The sequence below is a fragment of the Thrips palmi genome, unplaced genomic scaffold, assembly GCF_012932325.1.
Source record: "Thrips palmi isolate BJ-2018 unplaced genomic scaffold, TpBJ-2018v1 HiC_scaffold_16, whole genome shotgun sequence".
In the NCBI taxonomy this organism is placed as follows: domain Eukaryota; kingdom Metazoa; phylum Arthropoda; class Insecta; order Thysanoptera; family Thripidae; genus Thrips; species Thrips palmi.
The window spans coordinates 9724938-9738105 of record NW_023144625.1 but is presented as its reverse complement, the minus strand read 5'-3'; the positions used below and the strand labels follow the sequence as shown (position 1 = coordinate 9738105).

The 13168-nt window shown below is 58.7% G+C and overlaps 4 protein-coding genes and 1 long non-coding RNA gene across 5 annotated transcripts; 1 reads left to right on the top strand and 4 right to left on the bottom strand.

Annotated features, from left to right (window-relative positions):
* Positions 1-883: 883 nt before the first annotated feature.
* Positions 884-2067, bottom strand: LOC117642273 (keratinocyte proline-rich protein-like). The gene is made up of 2 exons (XM_034380278.1): positions 1919-2067; positions 884-1363 (listed from the first exon to the last, which is right to left on the bottom strand). The coding sequence occupies exons 1-2, from the start codon at positions 1979-1981 to the stop codon at positions 944-946; spliced, it is 483 nt and encodes a 160-aa protein (XP_034236169.1). The 5' UTR covers positions 1982-2067; the 3' UTR covers positions 884-943.
* A 1463-nt stretch (positions 2068-3530) lies between these two features.
* Positions 3531-5051, bottom strand: LOC117642766 (keratin-associated protein 5-1-like). The gene is made up of 2 exons (XM_034381293.1): positions 4893-5051; positions 3531-4508 (listed from the first exon to the last, which is right to left on the bottom strand). The coding sequence occupies exons 1-2, from the start codon at positions 4953-4955 to the stop codon at positions 3597-3599; spliced, it is 975 nt and encodes a 324-aa protein (XP_034237184.1). The 5' UTR covers positions 4956-5051; the 3' UTR covers positions 3531-3596.
* Positions 5052-6577: 1526 nt separating this feature from the next.
* Positions 6578-7746, bottom strand: LOC117642231 (keratin-associated protein 5-1-like). The gene is made up of 2 exons (XM_034380187.1): positions 7596-7746; positions 6578-7411 (listed from the first exon to the last, which is right to left on the bottom strand). The coding sequence occupies exons 1-2, from the start codon at positions 7656-7658 to the stop codon at positions 6617-6619; spliced, it is 858 nt and encodes a 285-aa protein (XP_034236078.1). The 5' UTR covers positions 7659-7746; the 3' UTR covers positions 6578-6616.
* A 412-nt stretch (positions 7747-8158) lies between these two features.
* Positions 8159-9790, bottom strand: LOC117642982. Its single transcript, XM_034381619.1, has 3 exons — positions 9713-9790; positions 8989-9416; positions 8159-8198 (listed from the first exon to the last, which is right to left on the bottom strand). The coding sequence occupies exons 2-3, from the start codon at positions 9414-9416 to the stop codon at positions 8159-8161; spliced, it is 468 nt and encodes a 155-aa protein (XP_034237510.1). The 5' UTR covers positions 9713-9790.
* Positions 9791-10431: 641 nt separating this feature from the next.
* Positions 10432-11969, top strand: LOC117642285. The gene is made up of 2 exons (XR_004587551.1): positions 10432-10942; positions 11058-11969. It is a non-coding gene; the product is annotated as an uncharacterized LOC117642285 (long non-coding RNA).
* The last annotated feature ends 1199 nt before the right edge of the window (positions 11970-13168 follow it).

The following is a 13168-nucleotide window of genomic DNA, read 5'->3' as shown; positions in this document are numbered from 1 at the left end:
AAATAACACGTGAGAAAAACGCAGAAAACAATCACAAGAAAATTGGGGCAGAGTGTGTCCTAAAGAGTAAAGATGACTCAAACGGAGGGGTATCCAACTCGAGATTTCCACGTTACTGAATAATTTATGATCATTACTACTGATTTTGGTTATTTTTTTATGAACATCACTGATTATGGTGTAATATGTTGATTACTAGAGACCATTGGAGGGCCAAGGGCCGGCCTCGCAAAGCCGTCAAAATGTGGAAAATCCAATAATGCTGACTTTGGGTGGCCTCTGCGGTCAATCTAGGTGCGGTCAAAGGCCTCCACCAACGTCCTAGTATTCTTTAGACCCTACTCATTCATTCCCCGCCTTGGGAAGGCTTTGACCGCAGCTAGATTGGGAGCAGTAGCCTCGCAAAGTTAGTCAAAAACTGATTGAATCGCAGAAAGTAGCCGTTTTTGCTGACTTTGGGCGGCCACTGCGACCAATCTAGCTGCAGTCAAGGGCCTCCCTCAACGCCATAGTATTCTTAAGACCCAACTTTTTCATGTACCGCCCCGGAAAGGCTTTGAACTCAGCTAGATTGGGAGCAGTAGCCCCGCAAAGCTGGTCAAAAAGTGATTGAATCTCTGAATATCTTGGAGCCCTCAACTGAAGCTCGACTCTGGCTCATTTCAATTCACTGTAACTGCTACTGCACAGTAAAAACGGTTCCTGGTTTTCTCAGGAACTCCCTGCAAATCGCCTATGTTTCTACAATAGGTTCCCTGGGAAAACCTGGAACCGTTTTACCGTTTTTACCGTGTGTATTCAGAATGTGTTTTCCAAAGCCACGCTTTGTCTCACAGAGTGGGTATAGAGGGGAAGGTGAAATTCAGTACAATGGAGGTCCAAAATTCAGGTTGGTTTCATTTTATTCTTCAGCAGTCGGTCGCGGGCAGGGCGCCCACCCACTCTACTGGCAGCCGCAGCTGGGGGCGGGCAGCAGGCACGAGCGGCACACGGGCTGGGGGGCGGGCCGGACCACGATCCTCTGGACGGGCAGGGGGGCGGGCTTGTAGACCACGGTGCGCTCCTCCTGGCCGCAGGACGAGTAGCCGGAGTGGCCGCGGCCGCAGGAGTAGCAGGGCTCGGGGGCGGGCTCGGGGGCGGGGGCGGCCTCGTAGCAGGGCTGGGGCGCGGGCCTGGGGGCGGGGCGGTGCACGTAGGTGGGCTGGCTCTCCTCCTCCACCACGGTGACGTACTTGCGCACCACGGTGGTGGGCCTGGGCACGGGGATGATGCGGGCGGGGCGCACCACGGCCTTGCTGCAGCCGGTGCCGAGGCCGCACACGTCCTTGCCGCCGTTGCTGCAGCCGCAGGAAGCCAGCGCGGCCTGGAAGAGGAAAGCGCGTCGTGAGGGCGGGACACTGCACATTTCGAACGAGCACACAGTGGGGCAGAAAACCAGCGCAGGCGGCCAAAACTCGAGACGCGTTTTGAGCTTCAGAGTCGCTTAACAGGACTCGAGCCGAACGTGTGACCCCACCAATGGATTCCTCTCCGAACGAGGAATCCATCGGTAAGGTCACACGTTTGGTTACTGTACAGCGGGAAGGAAGCCACCCTTCCTGTACACCGCGCGCCACAGTCACTAGGCAGTGGAGTATCGCCGGATCGGTCTCGGTCTCCACCCCGTGCAATGATGATACATTGAGTAACTCAGGCCAAAAATTAGCACTGTGCACCAGGAGCGAACGGGTTGCCAACCTCAGCCTGTCTTCTAGGCAAATTTTCAACAACGAAGCCAAGATATTGCGAAGAAGGCAGATTGAGGTTAGTCTTTCGACACAGGCGCATCGTGAGAATTTTTGCCCACGCATGTCGCAGCGCTGTCACTACTACCACGCCGCTGTCAGAGTCGCAACGGGCAGCAGCTCTGGACACTCACCGAGACGAAGGCCAGCACCAGGGCGGAGACGGCAAGCGCCTTAAGGATGGATCCGGTCTTCATGTTGAGTGGGTGGGTTCCTTCCGCTGGCGATGGGGGGACTGGAGTGTGGCCTGCCGCGGTTGCGGGGCGCTTCTTATACTCTTCCAGTCCGCTTGCATCGGCTTGCCTCCACGGGAGGAGATTCGGCGGACAAACATCAAGGCATCCGCGAAGCGCGAAGCCGTGTTGGTAAACTGTGGAGATACCGTGGCGCCGGGCCGGCTGCCTGGCTCGCTGGGGCTGGTGCCGCCCTTGTCCACCACGCCCACGCAGAGCGACGGCCTGACTCCGGCATTGTCCCTCTCGCACCAGAACGGCACGCCCCGTGAGAGCGAGAGAGACAGCGACGAAGATCGTACTGCCGTCACCAATCTGGAGGCCAAGCCAGGTCAGTCCTCCACAGGAGGTTCAACGGCAAGCTACGCGAGGTGACGTCACCACTGCACAGGGCGGCCGAAACTCCAGACGCGTTTTGAGGTCCAGAGTCGGTAGGCAGGACTCGAACCAAACGTGTAGACCCCACCAATAGATTTCTCTTTCGGAGAGCAATCCATTGGTGGGGTCACACGTTCGGTTTGAGTCCCATTCAGCGACTCTGGGGCTCAAAAGGCGTCTAGAATTTTGACCGCCCCCGGTCTTCTGGCCCACTGTACACCACCATCATGACTCACGCTCCAGAAATACGTGCAGTCGCGGGAACATGCGACGCAACGCGCTTGAGTTTGGGGAACAAGGTCTTTCATTCGCCGACAGTGCGTGAGGGCGCACCGCTGTGCTGGGACGTGTTCTGTGGATACCGCCATGAGTTCTCCCACTTTTTTCTGTCCACCGTGACGCCATTTTCTGTGCACCATGCCTTTCTGGTTTTCAACCTACAGGTCGTCATGAGCCCCGTTTGAGAGACCAGGCCTGGAAGAACCACTTGCCGCTTCGCTCAGGATGGAGCGCCTGCGAACCGCGGGATAGGCAACGTGCTCCACTGCGATGCTCGGCGCGCTGCGGGCCGCACCTCGTCAGGATGAAGGCAAGGAGCGAAAAGGACCTCGGCAGCCGCGCGCGCCCACACTGCAGCCGGAAAAGGCCCCACCCTGCGAATAAGCTTTACCTCGTGTTGCAGCCACTGGCCGCACACGCCGACACTGCAGCCGGAAAAGGCCTCACCCTGCGAATAAGCTATACCTCGTGTTGCAGCCACTGGTCGAAAATAGATTTCCCTACTTTTATCGTAGAGAGTAACGTGGTTGCTCTGGGCTCTGCGCTCACAATACAGAACCATTTTGTCTGAGATTATTTCGCTCCGCTGGGAGATTGGTTTATTGAATTTTTTAGTGTTACTGTGTATTTACGGGCAAGCTGTGTTTATTTTCTAAAACGCTGAGCCTGGAGCACGTGTTTTGTCGTCAACCTTTCCCAACTTTCACTGTGTTTTTCAGAATTTTCAAAAATAATGCTTTGAAGGTTTGAAGTTTTTATGTCAGAGTGGTTTCGGAAGGGCTTCCTCCTTTTTTTAGATTTCTTCATTGTTTTGAGGTGGTATTCAGGAATGTGCGGGAAATGCAGGCAGACACAATTCAAAGATCAGTCTTGTTTTTTTATTCTTTTGCTCTCATTTCATTTGCTGATGGGGCGGTAGGGCCTAACAAGTGCAGCCGCAAGCGGGCTTGGAGCAGGTGTTGCACACGACCTGGACCTGCTGCTGGGCGGGCCTCTTGGCGACGTACTTCCTGGTCTTGGTGATGGTCACCTGCTCGCCGCCGTTGGAGTTGCCGCAGCTGGAGCTGCCGCAAGAGTTGCAGGCGGGGGCGGGGGCGGGCTGGTAGCAAGAGTTGCCGCAGTTGGTGCCGCAGGAGTTGCAGACGGGGGCGGGGGCGGGCTGGTAGCAGGAGTTACCGCAGTCGGTGCCGCAGGAGTTGCAGACGGGGGCGGGCTGGTAGCAGCCACCGCAGTTGGAGCTGCCGCAGGAGTTGCAGGTGGGGGCGGGGGCGGGCTGGTAGCAGCCGCCGCAGTTGGAGCTGCCGCAGGAGTTGCAAGAGGGAGCGGGGGCGGCGATGGTCTTGGTCTTGGTCACCTCGATGATCTCACCACCGCAGTCGGGCTGGGGAGCGGGGGCGGGCTGGTAGCAGGAGCCACCGCAGTTGTTGGAGCCGCAGGAGTTGCAGGAAGGAGCAGGGGCGGGCTGGTAGCAGCCACCGCAGTTAGAGCTGCCGCAGGAGTTGCAGCTGGGGGCGGGGGCGGGCTGGTAGCAGCCACCGCAGTTGGAGCTGCCGCAGGAGTTGCAAGAGGGAGCGGCGGCGACGGTCTTGGTCTTGGTCACCTCGATGATCTCACCACCGCAGTCGGGCTGGGGGGCGGGGGCGGGCTGGTAGCAGGAGCCACCGCAGTTGGAGCCGCAGGAGTTGCAGGAAGGAGCAGGGGCGGGCTGGTAGCAGCCACCGCAGTTGTTGGAGCCGCAGGAGTTGCAGGCGGAGGCGGGGGCGGCGGCGGCGGCGTAGTAGGTGACGGTCTGGGGCACAGCCACGCGGGTAGCACACTTGCGGATGCAGTTGGCCTGGAAAGACAAAAACATCAGAGGTTAGGGGTGTCTGAGAAAACATCTTCAAGTCTTGCATCACGGAAATTTCTTAAACGCTACGCTTAGATACGCTTAGATACTTTACGGAAACAACAGAACAACTCATAAATTGTCTAGCAGTACAGCATTGCGCGCGCAAAAGAGCTTGCGTTTTTCGGTATGAGAAATTTACAGGTCCCAAAATGATATTCGAGGAGCTCTAAACGTGAGTCTTGCCCATAGACATTATGAGAAAAAGGCTCACTAGAATCACGGGCGCATTGCGGGGAGCACTTTAGCTGGGACTCTGTGGCCACATTGGGGCCTCTCTCTCAGACACACATACACACAGACAGGAGAGGCGACGTACGACAAACTTACCTCAGCGAAGCTGAGCGCCAGGGCGGCGAGCACGCAGGCCTTGAGCACGGCGGCGGTCTTCATGGCTGTGGTGGCTCTTGGACGGATGAGAGCAAAGTGAAGTTCCGGACGTGGGACCCTCAACTTATAGTGGCGGGGCGTCGGCGCGGCGCCGGCCGCTCTCACACAAAAGGGGGGTTGTTTGTTGTTGGTTCCGATCACCACCCGCTGCAGGCACGCCCGGGCACGCCCGGCTGGCGGGGGGCTCGGACGGCGTGGGCGGTGACGGCTGGCCGCGCGCGGGGCTGCCTTTTGGACAGCCCTGTGCATAGCAACGGCAGGCATCAAAATCTCCGGGCACTGCACGGTAAAAACGGTACCTGGTTTTCCCAGGAAGCCTATGGTAGAGACATAGGGGATTTCCAGGGAGCTCCTGGGAAAACCGGGTTCCGTTTTGACCGTGTGCCTTTGGTGGACCTGTGCCTCAGCCGGCGCTGAGGCCCGTGATAAAACACATATGGGTAAACAAGGGATGCGTCCTTTAAACTCTGTTATTCAATCGTCATGGTGGCAGCGGCTACAGCTGTTCAATTTGGGGAAATTCATGACTGCCCCTGCACCGCTGCTCCTTGAGTCGGGGGAAAGGGGACTTCTTTCCCTTTCCCCACTTTTCCTGGGCGGTTCCCCCCCTTCTCCTTTCACTCCCCTCCGGAGAAGCTTTCTATAAATTAAAAGGGGTGCTCAGTCAGTCAGTCTCCGACCACGGTCCAGACCGACTCTGCCAGTGCCCGCCAGCCGCAAGGGGGTCCCGACAGGGAGGGCCATTGTGTATATTTGGCCTACTTACAGGAGGCGAGTGATGTGGGTTGCCTACTATCAGGCGTTTATATAGAATCTAACAGGCGGTGACTGCCCCGTCGCCCTCCCCCACCTGGTCGACCTCTCCACACCGTAGGGAGGACCGCCTGCAACGTCGGTGGGTCGCGGGAGCCGTGTTGCTTTACAGGCGGTGACCCCACGTGTCCTCCTGATATGGGCCTGTCGATGGGTGAGAGTTGAGAACTTTTGGTTGCGGGATGGTTTGTACCCCAGTTGCCCCCTCCCCCCTTCCCCTGTCCGGCGGTCTCGTACCGAACATGCAGTCAATCATGGGCCAAGTTAGTGGGAGGAAACTACCCGAAAAATGTAACGAAATGTCGGGAAGCGATCCCAGGTCCCCACTGCCAGGATCTCACTCCTCCAAGCCACCAATGTCCGCATGATGGCTGCAGCGGTGAACCGCAATGAGCGGCTTGGTCAAAATTTGAGGCGCACTGCGTGAAGCAGTGACATTAAGTGTAAATAAATGTTGGGATTTGAACCCCGGACTGAAGAGTCTGGCGCAGACACCTCAGTACTGTTGGCCTCCATACTGCACCCCCGTGGGATAGCCAGCCGAAAAAATATTCGCATTGTTGGGAGTCGATCGCCAGACCCTGTGGATGGGACCTTGTGCCTCAAACCTCTCAGCCGACACAGCTGATGTGAATATGTCATAGCTCATAGTTAGTGCTCCAGAAAACGTCAGCCATTTTTGTGTAGCTGCTGTAGTCGTGCTAGTTTTGTTTTTCTTAAATAATTTTCTTTTTCATTTCTCGCTTTGTTATTATCGTTTTCTGTTCTTGCCTTTATCTCATTTGAAATTGGAAAGTAAGAACACATTGGCATTGGGATTTTCACGGGGCGTGTATTTCAGCATCGAGAACTCAGCAGCAGCACTGGGGCGCGGGCAGGGAGCAGACGTTGCAGGTGGGCTTGGGGGGCAGGGGCACGAAGGTCCTGGTGTTGGTCACCTCGACGATCTGGCCGCCGCAGCTGGAGGCCTGGTTGGAGGATCCGGAGCCGCCGTAGCTGGAGGAGCCGCCGCAGCTAGAGGAGCCGCAGCCGCCGCAGGAGGGGGCGGACACCTGGGTGTAGCCGCCGAAGTGGCCGGAGCCGGAGCCGCAGCCGCCGCAGTTGGAGGAGCCGCAGCCGCCGCAGGAGGAAGCGGGGGCGGAGACCTGGTAGTAGGCACCGCCGTTGGAGGAGCCGCAGCCGCAGTTGTTAGAGTTGGATCCGCAGCTGAAGCAGGCGGGGGCGGGGGCGGGGGCGGAGCAGCGCAGGCAGTTGGAGGAGCCGCAGCCGCATGAGGGCGCGGGGGCGGGCAGGAACACGGGGGCGGGGGCCTGGAAGAAGATGGGGCCGGAGGAGCCGCAGCCGCCGCAGTTGGAGGAGCCGCAGCCGCCGCAGGAGGGGGCGGACACCTGGCTGTAGCCGCCGAAGTGGCCGGAGCCGGAGCCGCAGCCGCCGCAGTTGGAGGAGCCGCAGCTGCCGCAGGAGGGGGCGGGGGCGGGGGCGCAGCCGCCGCAGGAGGAAGAGCCGCAGCCGCCGCAGCCGCCGCCGATGGCGATGGGGACGGGCAGGGGCACGGGCACCGGCAGCTGGAGGGTGATGGTGCGGCTGCCGCCGTGGCCGCCGTGGCCGCTACCGCCACCGCATCCATTGTTGGGGATGCAGCCAGCCTGCGAGACGGAGGGACCAAGTCAGACAATGCACACAAACAAACACGAGCCTCTTCACTGGAACCGTGATTCACTACCTCCACAAGAAATTATCGCGCCACTACAATAACAACTCTACAAAATGACGGAATTTTAACCGGACTTGAACTTGATCACACACCCGTAGACGCGTGTCGGTGCTTACCTGGGCCAGGCCGAGGACGGCGGCGGAGACGACGAGCGCCTTGAACACGGTGGTGGCCCTCATGTTGCTGCCGGTGAGCGAGTGACGGATGTGCGGCCGGCGGCGCCGTGTGTCCGTTTTATACCGCTTCCCCGTTTTCGGCGCATCGATAGCGCCCGAGGCAGGCGATCCGCCCCGTCCGTCTCTCTCTGGCACACGGCGGGGTGCGCGGCGTCGCGGGCGGATGCAGCCCGCGCCGGGGTGTCCGATCGTCATCTGTTTACAAACACGCAACTCGGGCGCCGTGCTGCCGGTGCGGCGAGCATGCGCGCAAGGCCTCGGACCGCCTCGGACTCGACTTGGAATTCCCCTAAAGCTGGAATGCCGGTGGCTTTCGCAACATAGCAACTCAAAGACAGCCTTTTCGACCAAAAACTGTGCACCAGTGGTGATTTGTGGCGGTTCCCCCATTCTCATGTGATTCTCGCAGCCAAGAACAGAGAGGCGTCAACCTGTGACCCCATGGACCAGCGTTCGAGTCCTCGCTTTTCATGACATTTTCATTTCTTTTACAGCGCGCTTTGTCAACAACGTGCTAAGTGAGCCCTACGCAGAGGTGTTGATCTGGAAGTGTAAGAATTGACGTTCAAATCCTAGCATTTATTTTTGTGTGTAGGAGTTCTGTTTTCCATTTCTTTTGAACTCGGGCATTGGTCTCAAATATTTCCAGAAAATCACTAATATTATGAGCCGTTCTTTCTTTCCTTTTTCTTTCCTTGCTTTCTTTCCTTGCCTTCTTTCCTTTCTTTTTTTTCCTTTTGTAACTCCTTCTTTTCTTTTTTCATTGCTTTCAACAATCACGGGTAAATAACAAATAATGTTTCAAAAAAATATTACAATTTTATTGTGCGATTTCTTTTTTGTCACACCGATCCGCTGTGTTAAATAAATAAATAAATTTTGTGGTGGGCCGGGCGGGCGACGCGGTGGTCAGCAGGTCCAAGCGGGCCCGGGCAGGGGCGACGTCGGCGCGGTGGAGGCCGTGCCGGGCTGCAGGTGCAGGAGCGGCGGCGGGTAGCCCTGCATGGCCGGGGCGTACACGACGGGCGTGGTCTGCAGGGGGTGCTGCCCCCAGGACGCGCCCTGCTGCAAGGACTGCGGCAAGCCCTGCGCCCCGGCGGGGCCCCAGACGGGCTGCTGGGGCGCCTGCACGGTCCAGAAGGCGGGGTGGACGGGCACGGCGGGGGGCACGGCGGGGAAGCGTTGCGCGCCCCAGCTGCCGGGGGCGGCGACGTGCAGGGGTCCGAGACCGTGGGGCGCCGCGGCGGTGCTGCCGGGCCAGGGCAGCAGGGCGTGGCGCTTGGCGTGGTGGCCGTGGTGGGCGGGCCGCAGGTGCAGCGCGCAGCCCTCGAACTGCTTCCAGGCGGGCGGCGCGGCGTCCGCGCGCGGCCGGAACGGCTTCCGGAAGGACGTCGACGTCGACCTGGGACTGCTGCGCCACGTGGCGCCGCCGGCCTCGCCACGAAGCAGCGGCCTCGTGGCCGGCGGGTCGGAGCTGGTGACGGCCTCGCCGTAGGCCTCCGCGTCCTCCGGGGGCAGCTCGGTCGTGAGCGTCGCGGTCGTGATGTCGGCGGCGGCCTCGGCGGCAGGTTCCTCTGCAGCAGCGTGGCGCGCAGATTCGTGCGGCGCGTCGAAGCTGACGTCGGCGGCACGCTCCTTGACGTCCTCGCGGACCTCGGGTAGCAGCACGATCAGGGCAGGCTGCTCAACCACGGCGGGGTCGGCATTTTCCACAATGTAGGAGGCTGCGTCCATCTCGGGGTCCTCCGCGGCCACCTCCATCTGTTGGGGGAAATCATTGATTTTATTTCGTTTCTTTATTCAGTGCCTCCGCCGTAGCTACGCCACTGCGGTCGTCGGCAGGGCATCGGCTTGCACAGCGCGCGGCCGCGCCCGCAACATGCAACGCACGCGCTTTGACCAGCGAAACGGCGGGCCGAGAAGCAGCGCGGACCGGGAAAGGGGGAAGGGGGAGAGGGGAGGGGAGGGAGAGTGGGGGACGGCGGCAGTGGCGGGGCGTTCTCGGCGCTCCGGTCTCGCACGTGGCCTCCGCGGCGTTGACGGTTGCCGTTACTCACCCCTGGCGGTGCTCCGGCAGTGGCGGGGTCCACGGCGGGGTCCGCGACGAGGGCCGCGGCGGGGGCGTTGACCGTGTCGACTCGGTGGCGGGGCTGGCGGGGGGCGGCGGCCCAGGGCGCGGGCCAGGCCCAGGGCGTCGAGGCGGACTCCGCGGACTCCGCGGACGGCGGCGAGGTGGCGAGGCGCACCGTCAGAGCGACCGCGGCGACGAGTGTCAGCGCGACGATGACTATCAAGGTTGTGCGCGTCAGGGCCGCCAGGCCGGGGCAACGGCTGCACGGCTGCCGGCCGCTACCGCCGCTGCCGCCCGCCGCGCCGCCGGAGTCGCCGAACAAGTCGAGTGCCGGCCGGGCCAGCCCCGCCACCACCATGGTGGCCGCGATCCTCGCCGCCACGGCCGTCGACGCCGTCCTGGAGCACGCGCACAGCGGGCCCGGGCAGGCGTGCGGCGGCGGCCTCGGCGGCGGTGGCGGCATCTGCGGCGAGCACATGACGGTCACCTTCCTCCACCTTCCCGCCCGGCCGCCATGCGTTTCCGGAAATCAAATCATACTCACAGTGTCGAGCTGAATGCGGGCGCCTGCTTAAAATATTCCCGGCTCTGTCGGACGCTTCATCACCAACCTCGCGCCGCGCAGACTTTGGAGCAAATCCGCGGCAAACTGCAGAGCCAAGGCCCCGGGCCCCGAGCACCGCGCGCCCGGCAAACTTGCTTAGCGAGGCAGCGCGGCCCAGGTTGAAAAAGACGGCCGCCGCGGTATTCATTTAAACAACCAGAAATTTTAAAGTTTTTTTTTTCGAACTTTTTTTTTCAAAACTTTAAGACTTATGCTCGCAGTTTGATCTTTGGACGTGATGTTCCTTGGCCTCGTCTTGCTGCCCAAGTAAACACAATATAATTGTCTGCATCCTTTTCCTCGACGGAACCAGGACTTAGAATGGAAGTCTAGTCGAGGAAGCGCTCGTCCGTCAACTCACCCACGCCGGCTCGGCTGCCTCCGTCGCAGCCGCCTCGGTCGTCTCGGCGCGGCGCCAGTGGCTCATTACGGAGCTGACACGCTGACCGACATAAAATTTCGCCCAAATTGTAAACACGTCCGAGATGCCTTTGTCTCCAGTGTGCTGTCAGCATCTCTGTGGACGCGTATAAAGGCGGGGGGCTTCGGCAGCGCCGGCAGACCCTCCCGAACCTGCAGCAGCGGAGCGCGCCACCGTGATGTAAGACCCAGGTAGGTTTTCGGCACTTTTGGTGTTTCTTTTTTCTGATTTTTCGCAATTTTTCAATCGCAGTTTAGAGGTGATTTGTCTGTGGTCGTAATGGACTGTATCTGTATGCCTCCTTAGGACTGCCAGGACGGCGGAGACGGCCCGAACGGGCTGCTGCTGACCAACACCGCCTGCTCCTCCCCCACTCCCTCATGGGGCCAGCGCAAGGGCCAGCGCGGGGTGCGGGGGCTACGCGGCGGCAGCGACACCGCGGCAGCGGCGCGGCTCCAGCCCCCACCACCCTCCTCGAACCGCGATGACGTCACCACGCTAGCCAAGAAGAACGCCTAGGCCAGCGCGCGTCCTGGAGCCCGTCCTGGAGCACGTCAAGCAGTGGTCCCTGCAGCACGCACTTCATGAAGGGTTCGCCGTCAACGCTGTGTCCATTCACGTGGGTCATTCAAAATTCGTCCTTTTTCTAAATTTGCCGTTTCCTTTCCTGTCACTTCCGTGTTTTAATTTTTCATTCCACTTTTATCAAAGTTTTTGGTCATCCATTCGTTTTTACAATTACCATTTTGTTCATTCATTTCGCGAAATCACCCCATTCATTTATTCGGTCGTTCATTTTAATTTATTGATTCTTTCATTCATCGATTCATTCATTATTCGCTCACCCTTTCATTCATCCGTACATCCACCGTCCACCCATTCATTCATTCGTTCATCCACCATCCGTTCATTCATTCATTCGGTCATGCACAATAATTCATTCGTCCATTCGTTCATTGATTCACCGATTCATTCATGCGCACTATTCAATTTGTTTGTCTCGATATGCTCGTATCATTTTAAATTCCTTGTAATTGCATTCAAAACATGTTTTGCTGAAACTAACTTAAAAACTGCCACCTTCAGGAAACGGTTTTGTTTTCATTTTGATTTCATTTCAAAATTAAGTTTTGGATTTTGCTCCGGTTGTTACTCATTTCACCAAAATCTTATCATGCGTGTCGCCCTACGTGTCAAATAAAAATCAAGAAAATTTTGCTTGTTTTGTCCTTTTTATCCTTTGGTTTAATCCTCCCCCCCCCCCCGAAAAATAAGTTCAAAGGAAAACAGAAAAAGAAGCATTTTTTAAAAAAAATAATAATTTATTAGAGATCACTTTTACTCTTCTTTGGGCTTCATGTGGCGCTGGAACAGGATGGCGACCAGGACGGTGATGGCGAGCTGGACGAACACGACCCCGGCGACGGCGGTTGACGTGAGGGTCTCCTCGGCGGCGGGGTCCTCGGTTGCCTCGCAGCCCGCGCCGCTGCTGGCGTTGGAGGCCTCGGTGTTGGGCGCCAGGACGTTGGGACAGTTCTGGGGGCCGATGAAGTCCACCATGTCGGCCACGGCCACAGCGCCAATCATCTGAACACACATGCAACGACATCAGACCAGCACAGAGAAAAACAACAAAGTAAACAGTGACCGAATTCATGAAGATCAATTGAGAAAAACAAATCACCGGCCACACCACTATCAGAACATAAATTAGAACCTAGGACGCTGGTCCTTCACACCTCCCCCGCAGTTATCTAGCCCGATGGGCTTGAAAGGCATGCAGGACTTAACAGGCTTTTGGCCCGACTTGGAGGTCGGTTTGATCCCAGGATTCGGCCTGGTTCATTTGAGGCTCAGGTCGAGCCTCAGCCCATCAGGTCTCAAACATGATCGGGCTCCTGCCTATGCCCGGAAAAAGTGGCACCAAAATCGGAAACAGCATGTAAACAATTTGCTAAACTCACCGCCAGGCACACCAAAATCCGCGTCGCTGTCGCCGTCATGATGGTTCCGGCCGCCGTCTGACCATCCCAGTGGCGCGGTGCAGTGGCCGCCGGGCTTTATACTGTACGCGACGCCGTGCCTGCGCGCGGCACCTCGCCCCTCCGGCCGACGACCGGACGCGGCACAGCCACTGCGCACCAGAAGGCCGAGGTGGCTGTCTCTCCTAACCTCACAGTTCGGTCGGACCGCGGCAACGCCAAAGTCGAGACGACACGGCCGCAGCCGGACCCGCGCTGCACAGTGGGCCAGAAGACCGGTGGAGGCGGCCAAAACTCTAGGGCGCGTTTTGAGCTCCAGTGTCGCTAAATAGGACTCGAACAGAAAGTGTGACCCCCACCAATCGATTCCTCGTTCGAAGAGCAGTCCATTGGTGGGGTTACACCTTCGGTTCGAGTTCTATTTAGCGACTCTGG

Excerpts from the sequence above, each read along its gene's own strand:
- LOC117642273 (XM_034380278.1), bottom strand. The coding sequence starts at position 1,981 with ATGAAGACCGGATCCATCCTTAAGGCGCTTGCCGTCTCCGCCCTGGTG. Across the intron at positions 1,364-1,918 it reads TGGTGCTGGCCTTCGTCTCG|GCCGCGCTGGCTTCCTGCGG; the intron begins GTGAGTGTCCAG and ends TTCCTCTTCCAG.
- LOC117642766 (XM_034381293.1), bottom strand. The coding sequence starts at position 4,955 with ATGAAGACCGCCGCCGTGCTCAAGGCCTGCGTGCTCGCCGCCCTGGCG. Across the intron at positions 4,509-4,892 it reads TGGCGCTCAGCTTCGCTGAG|GCCAACTGCATCCGCAAGTG; the intron begins GTAAGTTTGTCG and ends TTGTCTTTCCAG.
- LOC117642231 (XM_034380187.1), bottom strand. The coding sequence starts at position 7,658 with ATGAGGGCCACCACCGTGTTCAAGGCGCTCGTCGTCTCCGCCGCCGTC. Across the intron at positions 7,412-7,595 it reads CCGTCCTCGGCCTGGCCCAG|GCTGGCTGCATCCCCAACAA; the intron begins GTAAGCACCGAC and ends TCCGTCTCGCAG.
- LOC117642982 (XM_034381619.1), bottom strand. The coding sequence starts at position 9,416 with ATGGAGGTGGCCGCGGAGGACCCCGAGATGGACGCAGCCTCCTACATT. Across the intron at positions 8,199-8,988 it reads GCGCCGCCCGCCTGGAAGCA|ATCAACACCTCTGCGTAGGG; the intron begins GTTCGAGGGCTG and ends TTACACTTCCAG.